The sequence below is a fragment of the Camelina sativa genome, chromosome 10 (assembly GCF_000633955.1).
Source record: "Camelina sativa cultivar DH55 chromosome 10, Cs, whole genome shotgun sequence".
Lineage (NCBI taxonomy): Eukaryota > Viridiplantae > Streptophyta > Magnoliopsida > Brassicales > Brassicaceae > Camelina > Camelina sativa.
Window position 1 is genome coordinate 6,453,666 of NC_025694.1, and position 18,230 is coordinate 6,471,895.

The 18,230-nt window shown below is 33.6% G+C and overlaps 4 protein-coding genes across 4 annotated transcripts; 3 read left to right on the top strand and 1 right to left on the bottom strand.

Moving 5' to 3' along the window:
* Positions 605 to 2,176, top strand: LOC104717503 (protein SPOROCYTELESS-like). The gene is made up of 3 exons (XM_010435079.2): positions 605 to 1,270; positions 1,360 to 1,590; positions 1,680 to 2,176. Exons 1-3 carry the CDS (start codon positions 701 to 703, stop codon positions 1,896 to 1,898), a joined length of 1,020 nt encoding a protein of 339 aa, XP_010433381.1. The 5' UTR covers positions 605 to 700; the 3' UTR covers positions 1,899 to 2,176.
* On the top strand, positions 4,067 to 6,568 carry LOC104717504 (universal stress protein PHOS34). The gene is made up of 3 exons (XM_010435080.2): positions 4,067 to 4,929; positions 6,168 to 6,217; positions 6,310 to 6,568. Exons 1-2 carry the CDS (start codon positions 4,161 to 4,163, stop codon positions 6,173 to 6,175), a joined length of 777 nt encoding a protein of 258 aa, XP_010433382.1. The 5' UTR covers positions 4,067 to 4,160; the 3' UTR covers positions 6,176 to 6,217; positions 6,310 to 6,568.
* LOC104717505 (nucleolin 2-like) lies at positions 6,796 to 8,066 on the top strand. Its single transcript, XM_010435081.2, has 5 exons — positions 6,796 to 6,831; positions 6,913 to 6,987; positions 7,217 to 7,267; positions 7,401 to 7,508; positions 7,614 to 8,066. The coding sequence occupies exons 1-5, from the start codon at positions 6,796 to 6,798 to the stop codon at positions 8,049 to 8,051; spliced, it is 708 nt and encodes a 235-aa protein (XP_010433383.1). The 3' UTR covers positions 8,052 to 8,066.
* LOC104717506 (zinc finger protein CONSTANS-LIKE 10) lies at positions 15,523 to 16,883 on the bottom strand. The gene is made up of 2 exons (XM_010435082.2): positions 16,015 to 16,883; positions 15,523 to 15,924 (listed from the first exon to the last, which is right to left on the bottom strand). The coding sequence occupies exons 1-2, from the start codon at positions 16,585 to 16,587 to the stop codon at positions 15,745 to 15,747; spliced, it is 753 nt and encodes a 250-aa protein (XP_010433384.1). The 5' UTR covers positions 16,588 to 16,883; the 3' UTR covers positions 15,523 to 15,744.

The window sequence follows — 18,230 nt, forward strand, 5'->3', positions numbered from 1 at the left end:
AAAAAGGGGGGGGGGGGGGAGGCACCATTTAATGGGCGGAACCAGTTAGTCAAGATTACTAATTATCATCATATCGTTAAATTTATTCCACAAATCCAATGCATGGATAACATCAATCAATCATACACTCATGCTACAATATATTTTTTCAGTTACAAACTCTCCTTTATTAATTTCAGTTCTTGCTTTTCATGACTATATTAGCCTCGAATTTTGCAGTTATATAACGTTTATTGACTTAATACAACAAATGATAATGATATTACATGATAAGATTCACTATGTATATTGACAAACTGAATATCTATGCATACGCATAAGTTAAAAAATACATGCAATTAAGCACTATTGGAATTATCGTAACTATAAAAAGTAAAGGATATAGTACTAATTTATATTTATGAAAAGATACTTTAATTTAATCAAGTATGGGGGAGGGGGGTAAAAAGTGAAAAGTAAAAAAGATACGTTATCCTCATATAGTACCTGGAAATAACAGAAAATAAAAAAACACAGGTGAGTACTTTGCCTGAGAGGATATGAACAATAAAGAGATATACACATCCACACACACACACACACACACACAAAAAGAGAGCAGAAACAAAACACACAGACTTAAAGCTTTCGCCTTTACCTCTTCATCTCTCTCTCTCCTTAAAAAAGAGTTCTGAGAACAAGAAGCTCATCACTGATCATCATGGCGACTTCTCTCTTCTTCATGCCAACAGATCAAAACTCCGTCGGAAACCAAAACGAGCTTCTGAGAATTAACACCCACCTTGGTGTTGTCAACAGCTCCGGCGAGATCCGGACGACAGAGCCACAGACCCAGAAGAGTCGTGGTCGGAGACCGGGATCAAAGAAAGGTCAGCAAAACCAGAAAAAACCGACCTTGAGAGGAATGGGTGTAGCGAAGCTCGAGCGAGAGCGTCTCAAAACCGAAGCGGCAGAGAACAAACAAATCGCCGCCACTCTCGTCGGAGACTCGCCAGTAGGACCGGCGAACCCTAACAACGCTGCCCGTTTGTTACCCGTGCCAGTAGACCCGGTCCTCGTCCTACAAGGCTTCCCAAGCTCACTCGGTGGATGCAGAAACAACAGGATCTATTGTGGTGGAGTCGGGTCGGGTCAGATAATGATAGACCCGGTTTGTTCTCCTAATTGGGGTTTTGTTGAGACCTCTCCTCATCATCATGAGCTCTCTTCAATCCCAAATCCTCAAATGTACAACGCTATCTCCGATCCTCGCTGTGACACTTGCTTCAAGGTTTGATTTTTTTCTTCTTTTATCTTAAACTGTATCCAGTAGTATATTATATGATACAAAAGTTTCGATTTTTATTGTGTAAATCTCAGAAGAAACGTGTGGATGAAGACCAGAACAATGTAGTTCGATCCAACGGTGGTGGGTTTTCGAAATACACAATGATTCATCCTCCGATGAACGGCTACGAGCAACTTCTTCAACCAGATTATCAGAGGAGCAGCCAAGGTTTCATGTATGATCATCATCACAGAATCGCTAGATCAGCTCCACCTTCTGCTGCTAGTACTAATCCGTATCTTAATGAGGCGACAAATCATACGGTACTTAGTTCATTTATACGCATATAGATATAGATATCCGTATCTCTCTGGTGTATTGATGATTTGAATGGTGGGTTTATGATAAAAAGGTATCAATGGAGGAATATGGGAGCGGCTACATGGAAGGAAACCCTAGAAGTGGATCAGGAGGTGGTGTGAAGGAGTACGAGTTTTTTCCGGGGAAATACAATGATGGCTTTCCAGGAAAATATGGTAAAAGAGTTTCATCAATGGCTACTACATCAGTCCTAGGTGATTGCAGTCCTAATACATCATCATCCACCATTGATTTGTCTTTGAAGCTTTAAATGTTTTGAAACATCGTCTCAGAGATTTTTCAGCTCTCTCTTCCTTTCTCTCTCTCTCTCTCTTCTATATTATTTTAAACAAATCGTCCTTTTTGTTTTGCTTTTTTACCAATTAAGTAGACAGAAGTATGAAACAGAAAAGAAAAAGACCCTTTTTGGTGTATGCATCTGAGAGCTGAGTCGAAAGAAAGATTCAGGCTTTTGGTTTTGGATTACCCTTTTGGTTGTTTATTATGGGATTTTAAACCTAAACACTCAGACATATGTTCTGTTCTCTTCCTTAATTGTGTCATGAAACTTCTCTCTCTGTCTCTCTGTCTCTCTCTCTCTCTCTATAAAGCTGTGTCAGATCTCTTGGGGATTGTATCCATCTTGTGTTTCTTTAGTTAGGCAATGATCCTGTCATGATTCATGTTATCACCTATAATCCTCGGTTTACGAAACGGTGTCATCTCATTTTAACCTTGTTAATTTTGATGTGAGAGAAATTTATCAATTAAATTGCACTCTTGATTGGTGAATGCCAAACAAGAAAAAGAAATGCTCTTGATTGTTGTATGTAGCTTTGTCCAGTGACATCACATAAAATATAGGGTGTACAGCTAAATTTCAATTCAGTTATGAAGTATATATGTGTTTGATATACAGGATAAGGTTTTGTTTTGATTCAGATTTAATACGTACGTACAGTCAGTCATACACAGTATTAATTTAGAAAAAAAAAACTATTAATTAATCAAGAAAAAACTCTTTTAATTAAGCAAAAAATCTAGTAATATGGAAATGGTGTGATATAATTTTAAGCAATGTGTATCTATATTATTGAATCAACAACGGAAAACGTAAAGATGCATGTTTTATGCTAAAACATATTTCTCATCAACAAAAGGGGAAGCAAATACAGTATATGTTTCATTCTTGCTAATACATGATGTATTGAAACTATGATTTTGGAAGATTTTATGAGATTTATGAAATTTAGAATTTTGATAGATTTTAAGGAAATATATAATTTATTGTAAAATTCTTTCAATTCCCAGCTAAAAACATAAGATTTAAATTTTCTTTATTTTTAACTAAAAAAATCCTCTAAAATTCTCCAGAATCTCTAAAAATCATTAAAATCTAATTCCACAAACTATTTTGAATAACAATAAATTTTAAAGTAGATTTTTAAGTCATCAGTTCAATAAAATAACAATGAATTTTAATAAAACTTATAAAATACATGATTGAATAACATAGGATTTATAAATTTTACACAAATCACTTAAAATGTTAAGTTAAATACACCCCTTACTCCCTTAGCATATAACCAATATTACACTTTGTTTGTCCAAAGGAGAAAAAAAAAATACACTTCTCATGTCTGCGTGCGTCTTGACGCCTAAAGCCAGCTTAATAGTTTAAATAAAGAGAAATTCCTTTAAATACCACTAAAAATGTTTTTTTTTTCCAAAATACCACATTTTAGTATTTTTTTTCAAAAATACCATAAAAGTTTTTTTTTCCAAAATTACCACAAACACAAAAAATTGATTTTTAAGGATGTAGAATTTTTTTTTTTAGGTTTGGGTTGACACTTTTAGATTTAGGGTATTGTTTTTAGGGGTAGAGTTTAGTATTTAGAATTTAGGAATTAGTTTTTAATATTATAACTTTAATTCAATTATTTTGTATTTTTGGAAAAAATTACATTTTAAAGGTATTTTGGAAAAAAAACTAAATTGTGGTATTTTTCGAATATAAACCTATTTTAGTGGTATTTATGACAATTGGCCTTAAAATAAATTTACAAAGATTTACATAATAAGCTTATTAGAATTGTTTTGTTCAAAAAAAAAAAGCTTATGAGAATTGTTTGATTGCAGCAAGCAATCTATGTTTGACATATTGATATAGTCAAATGCAAAGACTAAATATTTAAAAATAAAAATCATGACATATTGGGCCATTAATATGAAATTACAGCCCATCCAAAAAAGAAAAACTGAAAAAAAAGATAAAACAAGTTCCTTGTGACTGCTTAACACGTTCCCTCAACTTGTCGTAATTTTTTCGAAAATTCAATATAGTACAAAGACATTATCCAACAATTAGCATTAAATTAAAATAACACTCACAAAAATTAAATTAATCGATAAACACGGCTCTCTCTTCTTCTTCTTCTTCATCATCATCATCATTTCTTAAATCAAAGTTTCTATAATTTGTTTGAATCAAATTCAAAGCAGAGACGAAGACGAAGAAGAAGAAGAGATCATGAATCCAGATTCCGATTACCCTCATCTCCCAAACATCAAGATCCACCATCCTTCATCTCCTCGTCACTCTCCCCACCACTCTTCCTCTACTCCTTCCGCCGCTACTCCTACCCCAACCGCCGGTGCTCGCCGTAAGATTGGTGTCGCCGTTGACCTTTCCGAAGAAAGCGCCTTCGCTGTTCGCTGGGCCGTTGACCATTACATCCGTCCCGGTGACGCCGTCGTCATTCTCCACGTCTCTCCAACCTCCGTTCTCTTCGGCGCCGATTGGGGACCTCTCCCTCTCCAAACCACTCCTCCTCCTCCTTCCGCCGTCGATCCCGGAGCTCAGCCGAAGCCTAGTCAGGAAGATTTCGACGCTTTCACATCATCCAAAGTAGCGGATCTAGCGAAGCCGTTGAAGGAAGCTGGGTTCCCTCATAAGATCCATATAGTGAAAGATCACGATATGAGGGAGAGGCTTTGTTTAGAGACTGAAAGGCTTAACCTTAGCGCTGTGATTATGGGAAGCAGAGGTTTTGGTGCTGAGAAGAAGGGAAGTGATGGCAAGCTTGGCTCTGTTAGTGATTACTGTGTTCACCATTGTGTTTGCCCCGTTGTTGTGGTTAGATACCCTGATGATCGTGATGGTCCTTCTCCTCCTGGGAACGTTGGTGGTACCAGGGAAGCTATTGTCACTGTTAAATCACGTAGAGATGATGATGATGAAGATGATGACGCTAAGACTTCTGCTGCTGATGCTTCTACTCATCATGAACACATTAAAGGTCAGGACTTGTTCATTATCTTATTCTCTCACAAATATCCCGTTGACTTTGCATTTGTCTGGTTTTAGTTTATGGAATCGTTCTGAATTATGTTAGCTTAGTGTTTTAGAGAGATTGCCGTAGATGGGAACTTGAAAACTTAGATTTTTTCCAATGGCTTTGCTTCCTGAAATTAGAGTATTGTGATGTTTAATTCTGTTCAACTATTGATTGTTATTGTTGATGTGTTCAACTCTGTTTCAGCTTGTGTATATTACCTAACTTTTCTGCTTTAACCCCAAAGTATTTTATTCTGTGATTCGTTTCTCATTCTCAAGATTCCATTTTCTCTTCATCTGTTGGTATTTTTCCTAAGCTGCTTTGTTGAGTGTGTATGCTATTTTCGTAGCCTTTTTGATTTTTATCTAGCAAGTTTGGTAGATTTCCTCTGCAAGTGGTGCAAATGATCTTCCAACATATTTTTATTTCAATTCATGACTTTCCTACACTGCTTTTGCTCTATTTTGCTAACACTGGTTGTGTTTCAATTCGAATATTCTTGAAACCAAAAAAGATACTTGCTTTTGGCCGACTAGGAAAGTCTTTTTTTTTTTTGGGGGTGTTTTGTTGACTGTTTTCTATCTTTTCTCTAGTTTGGAGTAATAGTAAGCAAAGTATTAAAGTTCTTGACTTGATAAGGAAGAGAGAAAATGAATCTCCTGAGCTCCCAAAGTTTCACTCCTGTAAATTAGTGAAAGTCATGCAGTTGGTGGAATATTGTAAACTCTGTTACCTGTAATATGAAATATTGAAATGTGAATCAGTATCTACCTTACTTTTAGTCGCTGAAATCAAAGACTCCATGAAAACTTGTCCAGGGAAAAAATAAAGTAGAGTGATGTTGAAATCAAATTCACTTCTCTTTGCTTAATCTAGTTAGTCTTTGGGAAGACACTCTTTTCCACTGGTTATACACATTTAGACATACAATATGATATCTGATGTCAAAGAAAAAAGAAAAGAAAGACATATATCTGTGTGTAGGGTTATGCAAAATAGCTATGAGATTGTTAAAGCCTAGGTTTGCAAAAAGAAAATGTAGATGGTCTTTGCTTTATTGATTCAATGATTCCTCTTGTGTACCCTTGTGAATCTAGTTTGAACTCTTAAACTACTTGAATTGAATAGTCATAAGTTGTCTGCATATGATTTGATTATCCAAAGGGAATGACAACAATTGATCCTCTTCCTTTTTACAGATGAGTAATGCGCCTTAGTATCTCGTCGGATTCACCCTCTTCACAGCCAGGTAAAATATAAACAACTTTGAAACCACTATCTAAAGAGTGGTCTCCACCGATCATTCTTTCGATTTGTTTCTGATTCTTTTGAAATTCGTAGGTACGAGGATGGATGAAACAAAGCTGATTTGTGCAGAGGAGTGCGTTTGTGTGTATGTTTGTGCCATCTTTTGCAATCATGAAAAGTCTCTGGAACCTCCTCTGGATTATTTATTCTGAGTCCTTCTTCCTATAATTTATCCATGTATGATTTTGACATTTAAACTAGTTATCACCAGGCCAGCATAATACTTTTCTTTGAGTAAATAATACATGCAAGATACTCTTCGGAGTATACAAAATAAACCACTTGATAAAAACCTTAATTTGTGAAGAAGTTTGTAATGAAGCTTCATTTTATACCTGCGTATATATGCACGTATATAAAATTACTTGTAATGAGATACAATATAAAACCACTTAATTAAACAAAAATCATGGCCTAGTAAAAACCCAGCCGAAACNAAAAAAAAAAAAAAAAAAAAATCATAAAAAAGAAAAGTCTAGGGTTGTGTTACCCCTTTCTCACGAAAGTCTACAGCCGCCGATGGAGAAGAAGCGCTCCAAATCGAAATCTTCCACTGTAATCTAATCTTTTGTCATTATTTTCTAATATTGAGCTTTTGCTTCTCTCTATTAATAACTTCGCCTTTGTTTTGTTTAGGATTTTCAGGAAATTGGTGATGATGACATGCTAATTGCCCTGAAAAAGCCGAAGATACACAAGGAGAAATCTCAGGTTAGACCTTGTTCTGCTTGTATGCTTAGTGTATTTATCTAGTTACTTGTTTCTCACTTAATTTTATGAGGTTTATGCAAAGCGTAATTAACCTTTTTTAACATACATTATAGTGGAATCGTAGAAAACACTTATCCTATTAAATCGCATCGCCACACTATCTACAACTTTTGTTGTGATTTCTCATTCTTTGACATAACCATGTTTTTTTTTTGTTTGATTTTTGCAGGAAAATAATGAAGATGAAAAAATTATCTCGAAAGATGCAAGTATCATACAAGTAATTTTTTTTTTTTTTTTGTTATTTTCGACATTAGCACCATGTAAGATGGGCTCATTCTCGCCCAAGCTAAGTAATGAGTTTGATCTGTTTTTACCAGTTTTCTTATTCATTACTTTTAATACAACGGCAGGATATAAAAAAATTGACGAAATCTATCAAAGAGCTGTCTAAAACCGTGAAAAAACTACAGGAGATTCTTTTGACAAAAGCCGATCTACTAGATCAGGTTTCATTGAAGGTAGATGTTTTTCTTTTATCCTATACGTGTTCACTAGCTAGCTATGACTCTTTTTAGTATCTCGGTTTGTTTATAGCTCTCGTATTTTGTTTTGAATATATATAGGAGAAAGAAACCCCAAAGAAAAAGGAGGAAGAGATAGTCACTTGTGGTTTTGATTGTAAAGAATTCAAGGGAAACAATTTTAATACCATTTTCGTTAAGGGATTTCAACAGTCGCAAACTAGGGATGATATCAAGGATGCATTGACTACCATTTTCAGTTCTTTTGGAGTCGTCACAAGGGTTTTTGTTCCCATAGAGTGTAAAACCCGTGTTCCCTTAGGATTTGCTTTCATTAATCTGAGAGGTGGCGAAGGCAATGACAAGGCGTTAGAACTGAATGGAAGACGCATGGGAGGAAGGGAGCTTGAGGTGACAATTGCTAGAGAAACCGACGAATTCTATGCCTACCCTGGCTTCAATGGGTGTGGACGCTGTATACGATTTATAAGCCCTGAATACTACTATGGCCACCACGATGATATCATTTCATGGTTATAGTATATCCCCCAAATACATGATTTTGCTCTTGTTTTTGATAACAAAATGTATGGTTGTCTTTTGATAATATGCAGGTCAGATTCACTAACGATGAACCACACATCTTATATTGGTTGTTTTACAGTTGCCTTATTCTATTTTTATTACCTTATATGTATATGACTTAAACAATGAAGTAGTTGGTATCAAGTATCCAAATTATGATTATGAAGGATTTTATGGGATTTAGGAAATTTAAGATTTTGAGATATTTGAAGAGGGTTTTTAAGACATTTGGTGGGATTGTTAAATATTTTGTATTAGGATAGGAAAAAAAGTTTGTGATTTGATGAGATTCAAAGGGATTATAATAGGTGATTTTAAAAGACTTTGTAGAAAAAAAGTGGATTTCTAAACAAAATTGAAAGACGCAACTATTCTCTTTACTAATTAATCTCTAGTGTCGTTAATTTCCTGTGTCCCTACTTTTTGCTTTAGGTTGTGTTGTAAATGTTTGATCTTTACTTCCACCAAACAAAAAATTGTTTGATCACGTTTTATTTTCTTTAGAGATTTTCTTCCTTCTTCTTCTTCTTTTTACGACTTTGTTTAATCTCGGTACTGTTCAATATCATCTCCTTCCCCCAATTTTTGTTTCCTCATTAATGTTTTTCTTCTGGTTTTAATTGTTAATTGCTACTGCATAATCCCTTATGCTTTTATCGGATATTGATAGCAAAACGTGACTTTGAGGAACATACTGATTTGTAGGCAGCAAATGAGCCATATGGAAGAAGAAGATTGGCCTTTGTTCCTAAAGGAGAAGAAAATATCTCTTTATTTATTCCTAGAGAAAAAGGAGCCATGTAAGATCCCTCATACAAAACGCCTTCTGTTACAAAAGTCTGTCAGTGTTTTTTATTTGTAAAATAATTCTTTGAAAATATCACCTCTAGATGTGTGATTTTATAAATTGGATTTCTAGTGTAAAAATGTATCCAAAGTTTCTCAAAATCTCCCAAAATCATTAGTATGTGATTTTAAAGAAAGAAAAAGTTATGTTTTCAATAACAGTTGATTTTATATGATTTTAAAAAATTGTTGTTTGAATATAAAGGGATTTTATAAAAATGTCATTTTCAATAACAGGAGATTTAGACATGGATTTTAAAATTCCAAGTTGAATAACCTGTGATTTGAACAAAATTTTAAAATCTTCTAAAATCATGATTTGAATACATCCCCTAAAACCTTTTTGGGATTATGATATTTATCTTCAATCTAATTTGATATCCAAATATCCTTTGAGATACTAAAATATCCAAAGAGAATCAATATCACTTCTCTTTGCTCAATTGGGAAGACAGTCTTTTTCACTGGTTACATGATATCTGTGTGTAGAGGGTTATGCAAATTAGCTACGAGATTGTTAAAGCCTAGATTTGCAAAAGAAAATGTAGATGGTCTTTTCTTGATTGATTCAATGATTCCTCTTTGTGTACCCTTGTGAATCTAGTTTGAACTCTTACAGTTTTACACTTGTAGAAGGAAATTTTACGTCAAGCTAATTAAACTACTTGAATTGAATAGTCACAAGTTGTCTGCATATGATTTGATTATCCAAAGGGAATAACAACAATTGATCCTCTTCCTTTTTACAGATGAGTAATGCGCCTTAGTATCTCGTCGGATTCGGCCTCTTCACAGCCAGGTAAAATATAAACAACCTTTTCTACCACTATCTAAAAAGTGGTCTCCACTGATCATTCTTTCGATTTGTTTCTGATTCTTTTGAAATTCGTAGGTACGAGGATGGATGCAACAAAGCTGATTTGTGCAGAGGATTGCGTTTGTGTGTATGTTGTGCCATCTTTTGCAATCATGTAAAGTCTCTGGAATCTCCTCTTGTTTATTTATTCTGAGTCCTTCTTCTTATAATTTATCCATGTATGATTTTCACATTTAAACAATGAAAGAGTTGGTATCACAGTTGAACTCTTACAGATTATGATCTTTATCCTCAATCTAATTTGATATCCAATGAGCAAACAAAAAATTCGAAACTTATTTGCTTTTTAACATTTACAACAAATCTGACCAATCATACTGATCTGTCCCCGAGGAAAGCTAATTGGGTTAGTTATCACCAGGCCAGCATAATAATTTTCTTTGAGTAAATAATACTATGCAAGATACTCTCCGGAATATACAAAATAAAACAACTTGATAAAACCTTAATTTGTGAAGAAGTTTGTAATGAAGCTTCATTTATACCTGCGTATGCACGATATATAAAATACTTGTAATGAGACACAACATAAAACCACTTAATTAAACAAAAATCATGGCCCAGTAAAAAGTAAAAACCCAGCCGAAACCAGAATACAAAAAAAAAAAAAAAGAAATCATAAAAAAGAAAAGTCTAGGGTTGTGTTACCCCTTTCTCACGAAAGACTACAGCCGCCGATGGGAAAGAAGCGCTCCAAATCGAAATCTTCCACTGTAATCTCATCTCTTTTTGTCATTACGCTTTTCTAATATTGAGCTTTTGCTTCTCTCTATTAATAACTTCGCCTTTGTTTTGTCTAGGATTTTCAGGAAATTGGTGATGATGACATCCTTGCCCAGAAAAAGCCGAAGATACACAAGGATAAATCTCAGGTTAGACCTTGTTCTTGCTTGTATGCTTAGTGTATTTCTCTAGTTACTTGTTTCTCACTAAATTTCATGAGGTTTATGCAAAGCGTAATTAACCTTTTTTAACATACATTATAGTGGAATCGTAGAAAACACTTATCCTATTAAATCGCATCGCCACACTATCTACAACTTTTGTTGTGATTTCTCATTCTTTGACATAACCATGTTCTTTTTTTTTGTTTGATTTTTGCAGGAAAGTAATGAAGATGAAAAAATTATCCCGAAAGATGTAAGTATCATACAAGTAATTTTTTTATTTTATTTTTGTTATTTTCGACATTAGCACCATGTAAGATGATGGCTCACTCTCGCCCAAGCTAAGTTATGAGTTTGATCTGTTTTTACCAGTTTTCTTATTCATTACTTTTAATACAACGGCAGGATATAAAAAAATTGATGAAATCTAAATCTTACACATCGATGATCCTTGCGTTGTATTGTGGAAGAATTTCAAAGTGAACCAACTCAAAGCATTCCTTAAGTTTATAGTATATGTTTTTTGGTCTAAACTCCAAAAGAAAAAGAAGAGTTATTCTTTGATTTAAGCTAATTTTGACAATTTTACTCACGCTTACAAAAAATTCGTGAGCAACATCGCTCAAACTATAGTTTTGATAAATTACTTAGAAAATATTTTGGCATTCTTGCGACATGATTCAGTATACGAAACTTTTAAAATTTTATTTGGAAATAGAGAATGATTTAAATAAATCACTTGGCACGTGCATTAACAATCTTATTATATAATCACCCAAATTTACAATTAGCCAAACGCTAAGTGCCATCTAACTTAGACCATCTAAAATTTTAATGGTCTTATTATATAATCACTTTGCACGTGCATTAACAATCTTATTATATAACGGTCTCTATCACCCCTAGCGCTCTTAGACATTTCCTTCAATCTTTGAAAAAAAAAAAAAAAAGAAAGAAAAATACACAATTTGATAAATAAAAATAGATTTTCAACAAACCCATCATCCTCTCATTTTCATATGCACAATTTTTCACCATCCATAATGAGATGAATAAGATTTACGACAGACGTCTTCTCATTATCTAATTTATCAAAAGAACAATAAGATTTCCATAATACTAATTTTCATAATATATCAGTTACAAAAGAAAAAATATATAAATTAGGATATAAAAATTAAATAAGTTTGATGTAGCAAGCTGGTAGATAAACAAAACTCACAACAACCGTAAAAACAACCAACATAAGCTGTGTTTCATCGCTAGGGGCTGGGAAAGGGAGGAAATCGGTGAATCTCACCTGCAATATGAAGTTATTTTGTTAACAACAATCAAGAGACCAAAACATCCAAAGAATTGATGACAAGTTACTTTGTTATAAAAAACAAGAGCGAATTCAATGTATGTGGGGACATACCTGCCTGTTGAAAAGGACCACTACTCCCATGAGCCGAATCCCTGGTAGGTGGTGTACTGAGGGCTTATAAACCTTATACAGCGTCCACATCCAGTAAAGCCAGTACAGCCATAGTATTCGTCAGTATATCTAGCCATTTTCACTTAAAGCTTCCTTCCTCCCATGTAGCTTCCATTACATTGTAACGCCTCATCATTGCCATCACCATTTGCCAGATCAATGAAAGCAAATCCATGATCACTTCTCCAATAATACTAAATCCATTTAGAATTGTAAATTATGGAAATCAAAACATATGTATTTTGAAATAACATGTTTTATCATTATATTTGAATCATTTACACTTTCATATCCATTCAAATCCATTTAAAACATTATGTGAATTTTGAAATCATTAATGTTTTGAATCTTCTGCAATAAAACATAATTTTGATATGTATTTTAAAAATTAATGATTAAATAACACATGATTTTTGTTTGAATTTCCAAATTCATTAAAATCATAGAACCAATACACCTAAAATTTTGTAATTTATTTTTGTTATGATTCAACTTTTTAAAACCTAAAATCGTAAGAGAGATCTCTTATCATGTTTATTTTGTTTGGCATATGTAGTTGTAGGAAACAAACGTATGAATGAAGGAGACAAAGAAGGTGAAAAGGTAACCTACCCATAGGTTTATGATATCTAGTTGATTTTTTTTTTGTGTTAGACCTTTTCAAATTTGAAAACGTTTTAGTATCCTTTTTCAGATCTAATCTGTTTTGATTTTTTTAATGCTTTTTTAGGATGATAATTTGGTAGAGATGTTCCAATCTGCACAAAAGTTGAATGATTTAGTGCAGTCTACGGACTTTTTAACAAAGGCAGATTTAGAAAACTTTGCATATGAGGTAATTTAAAATGTTTTTCTTAAATTATGACTGGATTATATATATTTGTAATGTTAAGCATTTTGTTGAATATAGATATATCCCAACCAACTCTCTCTTTTACTCAAGAGAGCATTGTTAAAGAAGAAGAAGATGATGAAGATTTTATTTCGGTTAGTTTCTTTATTAATAGTTTATATTGTGGTATAATAATAAACTTATCTTTTAATATTTTTGTTTTCTTCCATTTCAGCATACATATGCAATCATTAGTACAACCGGCCGAAAGGCTACTATCGATGATATGTAAGTGGCTAAATTGGATATTATATGCATTTGCATTATTTTCTTAGTTACTGATCTTTTGATTGCTTTATGTTTGTTGTATAAAATTCTTCAAAGATAAATGTCAGATCGAAGTTATTCCGCTTAGTCTAAGAAGGTATACTAATGACGGAGGCAAAGTGATTGGGATTGATGCTCCAATAGAGTTTCCTTCTATTCAAGCATTAAAAGAGACCCTAAAGTTCAATGGAGAAATAATGGGCAAGAAGCCTATCTTCATATGTAGAGCACTTGGCAGGTAACTGATTTTTCTTGTGTTAATTTTTTTACTTTTGATATGAATTTTTAATTGTATATGGTGTGGTGGCAACAAGTTACGTGTACATCTTTGGATTAAAATGTTGGAAATATGAAGATGCTGTTAAGAAACAAATAGATGAGAAATTCAAAGAATGTCATCTTGTGAAGACAATCTTGCCTAAAGACGAGGAAACTGGTCGTTTACTAGGGTATGTGTAGAAAACCATTTGTGAAATTTTTAATAGTTAATTGTTATTAACTCTAATTTCTATCTATCATTTTTTTTCCATGCAAATTTAATAAGAGAAATGAATTAGAGAATAAAGTAACTACTAAGCCTGCAAAATATACTGCACAACATTAGTACATGAGCGTCATTCCAGGTTTAATATATTCTAAGTTACAAAACAACTAAATTAACTAAGTAAGAAATAGATAAGTTTTCACCATTGATCAGTTAATGTCTTCCCTCTTCACAATTGACCTAGAACACATAAATAATATTATATATCAATCTAATTTATACATATGTACATACAAATGATACAATTTCATAAAATCCACAACATATATGACTTCAGAAAATTAATGGTATCATTTAGATGTGGTGGATTTCATGAAATCGTATTATTTGCGTTGCTTGGCGTCAGAGCAAATAAAAAAAATCAGTGCCCTGAGATTTAAATGTTAAACAATATGTTGTGGATTTCATGAAATGGTATCCTCATTTCTCTAGTTACTTGTTTATTCTCTATTTTTATGAGGGTTATTCAGCTTAATTCTAAACCATCTTTTTCTACTTTTTTTTGCCTTAAAACGTTTACTATTTATCCTATTAATTCACATGTACTCTATTTACGATGACCCAAAGCTTTTATTTAGAGTGATCGATATTTGTAGTGGAAATAAACGAATTCAGAGACTCCCTTGATGTCTCAAATTCAGATATCTCAATTGATTTATTATTGGTCCAGTTCTAATGGTTCAAAAAAAGACAAAGTTTCATCTATTGTAATCATTTTTTGAATTATATTCAGAATTTACCATGTTGTGTGAATGTAAATTATGTTACAGTTGAATAAATGTTAGGTTTGTACTTAATTTAGTGTAGTTTAAATCTAATTGTCAAACTCAACATATGGGATAAAGACTGATCAGATCTGTTAGGTTCTGGTTTGACTTTTGGAACTATGGACTAAAAAAGGTTTGAAGTATTGACTCTAGTCATGCTTTGATTGTGAAAGCCACCAAATGGTTCTGCTTTGTTTGGTTGGAATTGTGGAAAACAACGTATAAAACTGAAACACAAGAAACAATATATATTTATATTTTTAAAAATTAAATTAAATTATACATGAAAACATTACTTCTCTAGTTCGCAATTGAATCTACCGGTTTAATCGCATTTCTTCCGACGAAAAGATTGAATGAGAACCACACACCTTTAAATAAATAAACAGTTCAACAGAGCCAACGGTCCAACACTAATCTCTCACTAACCACATAATTTAAAAATGTCTTATAAAAATGTGAAACGTTTTTTGTGAAGAAAAATCTGAATATTTTTTCTTTTTTTTAATGTATATTGGTGGTATAGAAAAGATGGGATCATGTCATGTGAACCAAGATAAGCATAAGGCTGGTACGTACTACCAAAACCAGTTCGAAGACACGGCAGAAAGATATAACAGGTTCAATGTTCTTGACGAATGAATAATAGCCTTCAAGACCCATACAAATTTATAAAAAATCTTTGAACTCTTATAATTTCATTTCCTCTGTAGTCCCCACAAATTTTTCCTATATCTTTTGCGTGGTCGATATTACAAATCAAACCACATTCATATACATTTTTTTTTTACATTATGTGCTCATCCGCCACCAATCTCCCTACCATTCATTTGATCCAAAGAATCGTATCATACAAAGTCACAAACATGTAATCAAAATATGAAACTTCAATATATACGAATTACTCATTAAAAAAATTCAACATGATAATAGAAAAGGTCAAATACAAAAGCTTAAAAAAATTGAGTTTGTACGACACATAGGATCATTCAAAAGAAATGAACTACTACTACTATCTCAACACTAAAACAAAAGTAGTGTCAGAAAATGAACGGTTGTGATTTACTTCAAAGGGAAAAAAAAGAAAGGAATCAACGGCTGAGATCTCTCCTGGTTTTACCGATGGCAAAGATCAAAGAAGAAGAAGACGATGAAGCAGATGTATCAGCGCTGTTCATTCTCACGATAGAGTTAACCACCGGTTCTTTATCTCTCGATGATCGCTTCAACGGTCGTGATTCTTGTACTGCTGAAGAGCTTCCGATCTCATCCTGCATTTGTACAAAAAAAACAAAATTAAAAACCAAAACTTTCCTCTGTTAATTTTCCCGAGAAAAAAAACAAAAAAGATAGATCCATACATCGGAGCAGAGAAGATCTGAATTCTCCATCGTCCTCGTTCTCTTAGTCACCAAACCACCATCAGAAGATGATGAAGAACACACCACCGGAGGTGGTTGCGCCGCCGCCGCAGACCACGGAACAACTTGATTCTCAGCTTCCTCATCATCGTCAACATCACCTTCGTCATCATCATCACTGTACTCTTCATCATCATCATCATCATCATCATCGTCGTAAGATTCAGCGTCATCGTCTCTGATCCGATCTTCTTCGGAATCGAAACTGTTAACCTCCTCATTCTGACCTCGATTCTCAGAAGAGATCCTGTTCCTCCCACCGCCGCCACCTCCGGCTGCGTTTTTAAGAGCGAGGCAAGAGTCGCAGACGGAGAAGGTAGGACCGAGACGAAGCCCTGAAGCTTTCCATGAGGTGAGAGACTGACAAGCGCTGCAGAGAAGACAGCGAGTGTGCTTAGCTACCAAGAAATTAGCGCCGTGAACTTTACCGTCGCAGTCCCAACATAAACTAGCTTCATCTGACTCGCAATACATTTTTGCTACACCGCTACATAAATCACACTTTTTCCCCATCACTAAAACTAATATCAAAATCAAAACTCTCTTGAAAGATTTTTGTGGTTTCTTGTTAAGCTTCTCGTAATTCTCTCTTTGGTCTTTTTTTGCTTTTGGTTTTCTTGGAGAAAGATAACAAACAAAGCAGATGAAGAAGAGGAAAGTGCAAGTTGCAAGGGAGAGAAGAAGAAGAATTGGGATATTTTTTTTCTTGTGGGTGGCGAGTTTTCTGTGATTCAACAATTCTTAGGAGGTTAGTTTCGTCTTTTTGTGTGTCCTGCAGAGAGAAAAAAACTATTTCTCATTCTTTGGTTTCAAGATTGGCTTATTTTTATATATAGCACCCAGTCTTTTATTTTTCTGTGGTTACTATCCAATCTCATTTTCAATTTCACTTTACTAGTTATTATTTTTTTTTTTTCAAACTCTAGAGATTGGTTTAAGTTTAACACTTTACACTTTAACCCTTTATTCGAGTTTTCTTTGTTTGGATAATTATCAGCTCTATACTTCTATTTATATATATATCTGCATTTGTTTACATTCCTTGATCATATCTTGTTTTCTTTTATTGTTTTGAGCTCTATCTTGTCTGACTTTTTTTATTTCCTTTTTTGTTAAGAAAACAATGTTATATTAGTTTTTTCCCACCTTTAGTGGTTTCTAATTTTTTGTTAATTACTTGTTCATGTCAAAATTATATGACAAGACATAATTTATACATCTCTTCAAAAAAAATTGTAAGCCAAACCTAGTAAAAATATATATACTACACATTCTATTTCATTTTATTAACTCTTAAACAACGGTAATAAATTGTAACGTAGAGTACAAATTATAGAAAAAACAAGTTTAATGCGCATGGGCCAAAGCCGAACTGAGTTTTACGTGGCGACAAACTCATGGTTCAGTTGAGTTGAGTTTCAAGATATTTTTTTTTCTTTTGTCTGAGAGAGATATAACAAACACTCAAATGACGTGGCGAGATCTTAGCCGGGTAAGAAGGAAGAGCGAGATTCTAGTCTGTCCTACGTGGACGAATCAGGTTCTGAAATAGCTACGGAGCCACGTGAACCCACCTGGGATTTGTCTGGACCATATTACAAAGTCTCTCTAAATCGCGTCCCCACCGCACCATACCTCTCTTCTATTATATTATCCTTTCACTTTATTTATAACCACTTTTTTTTTTTCTTTTTTTTTACTTCTCTCTCTCTCCCAAAGTCATCCAAAACATATGTGTTTTCTCTTCTAACTAAAGTTAATTTCCGAGGATAAGATTCTATAATACTACAAAAATAATGCATTGGTATGGGAGAGAAGCAAAACTTTCTAATATAGTACATAGGCAGAGTATTATTATTATTTTACTTGGACCATAATTCTTTAATGTCTGGAAATATTATTAGTTTAACCGTATAGTTGCTTTGTTATTTTTGTGGCTCTCACGAACCCATTGTATAGAATAGTAATAATTTTGTATCATCAAAGCATAACCACATAAAAGATTGTGCTTATGTGGCATGCTTCGATATGGGGAGATCTTACGTGGCGAACAACGGTGGTGTGAAGAATCAAATGAAGATGAGATGTCATCATGAGAGCGACGCAAACGCAAAGCTTTTGGTGGTGAGTGGTGGTGTGGTTTATGGCTCGTTCAT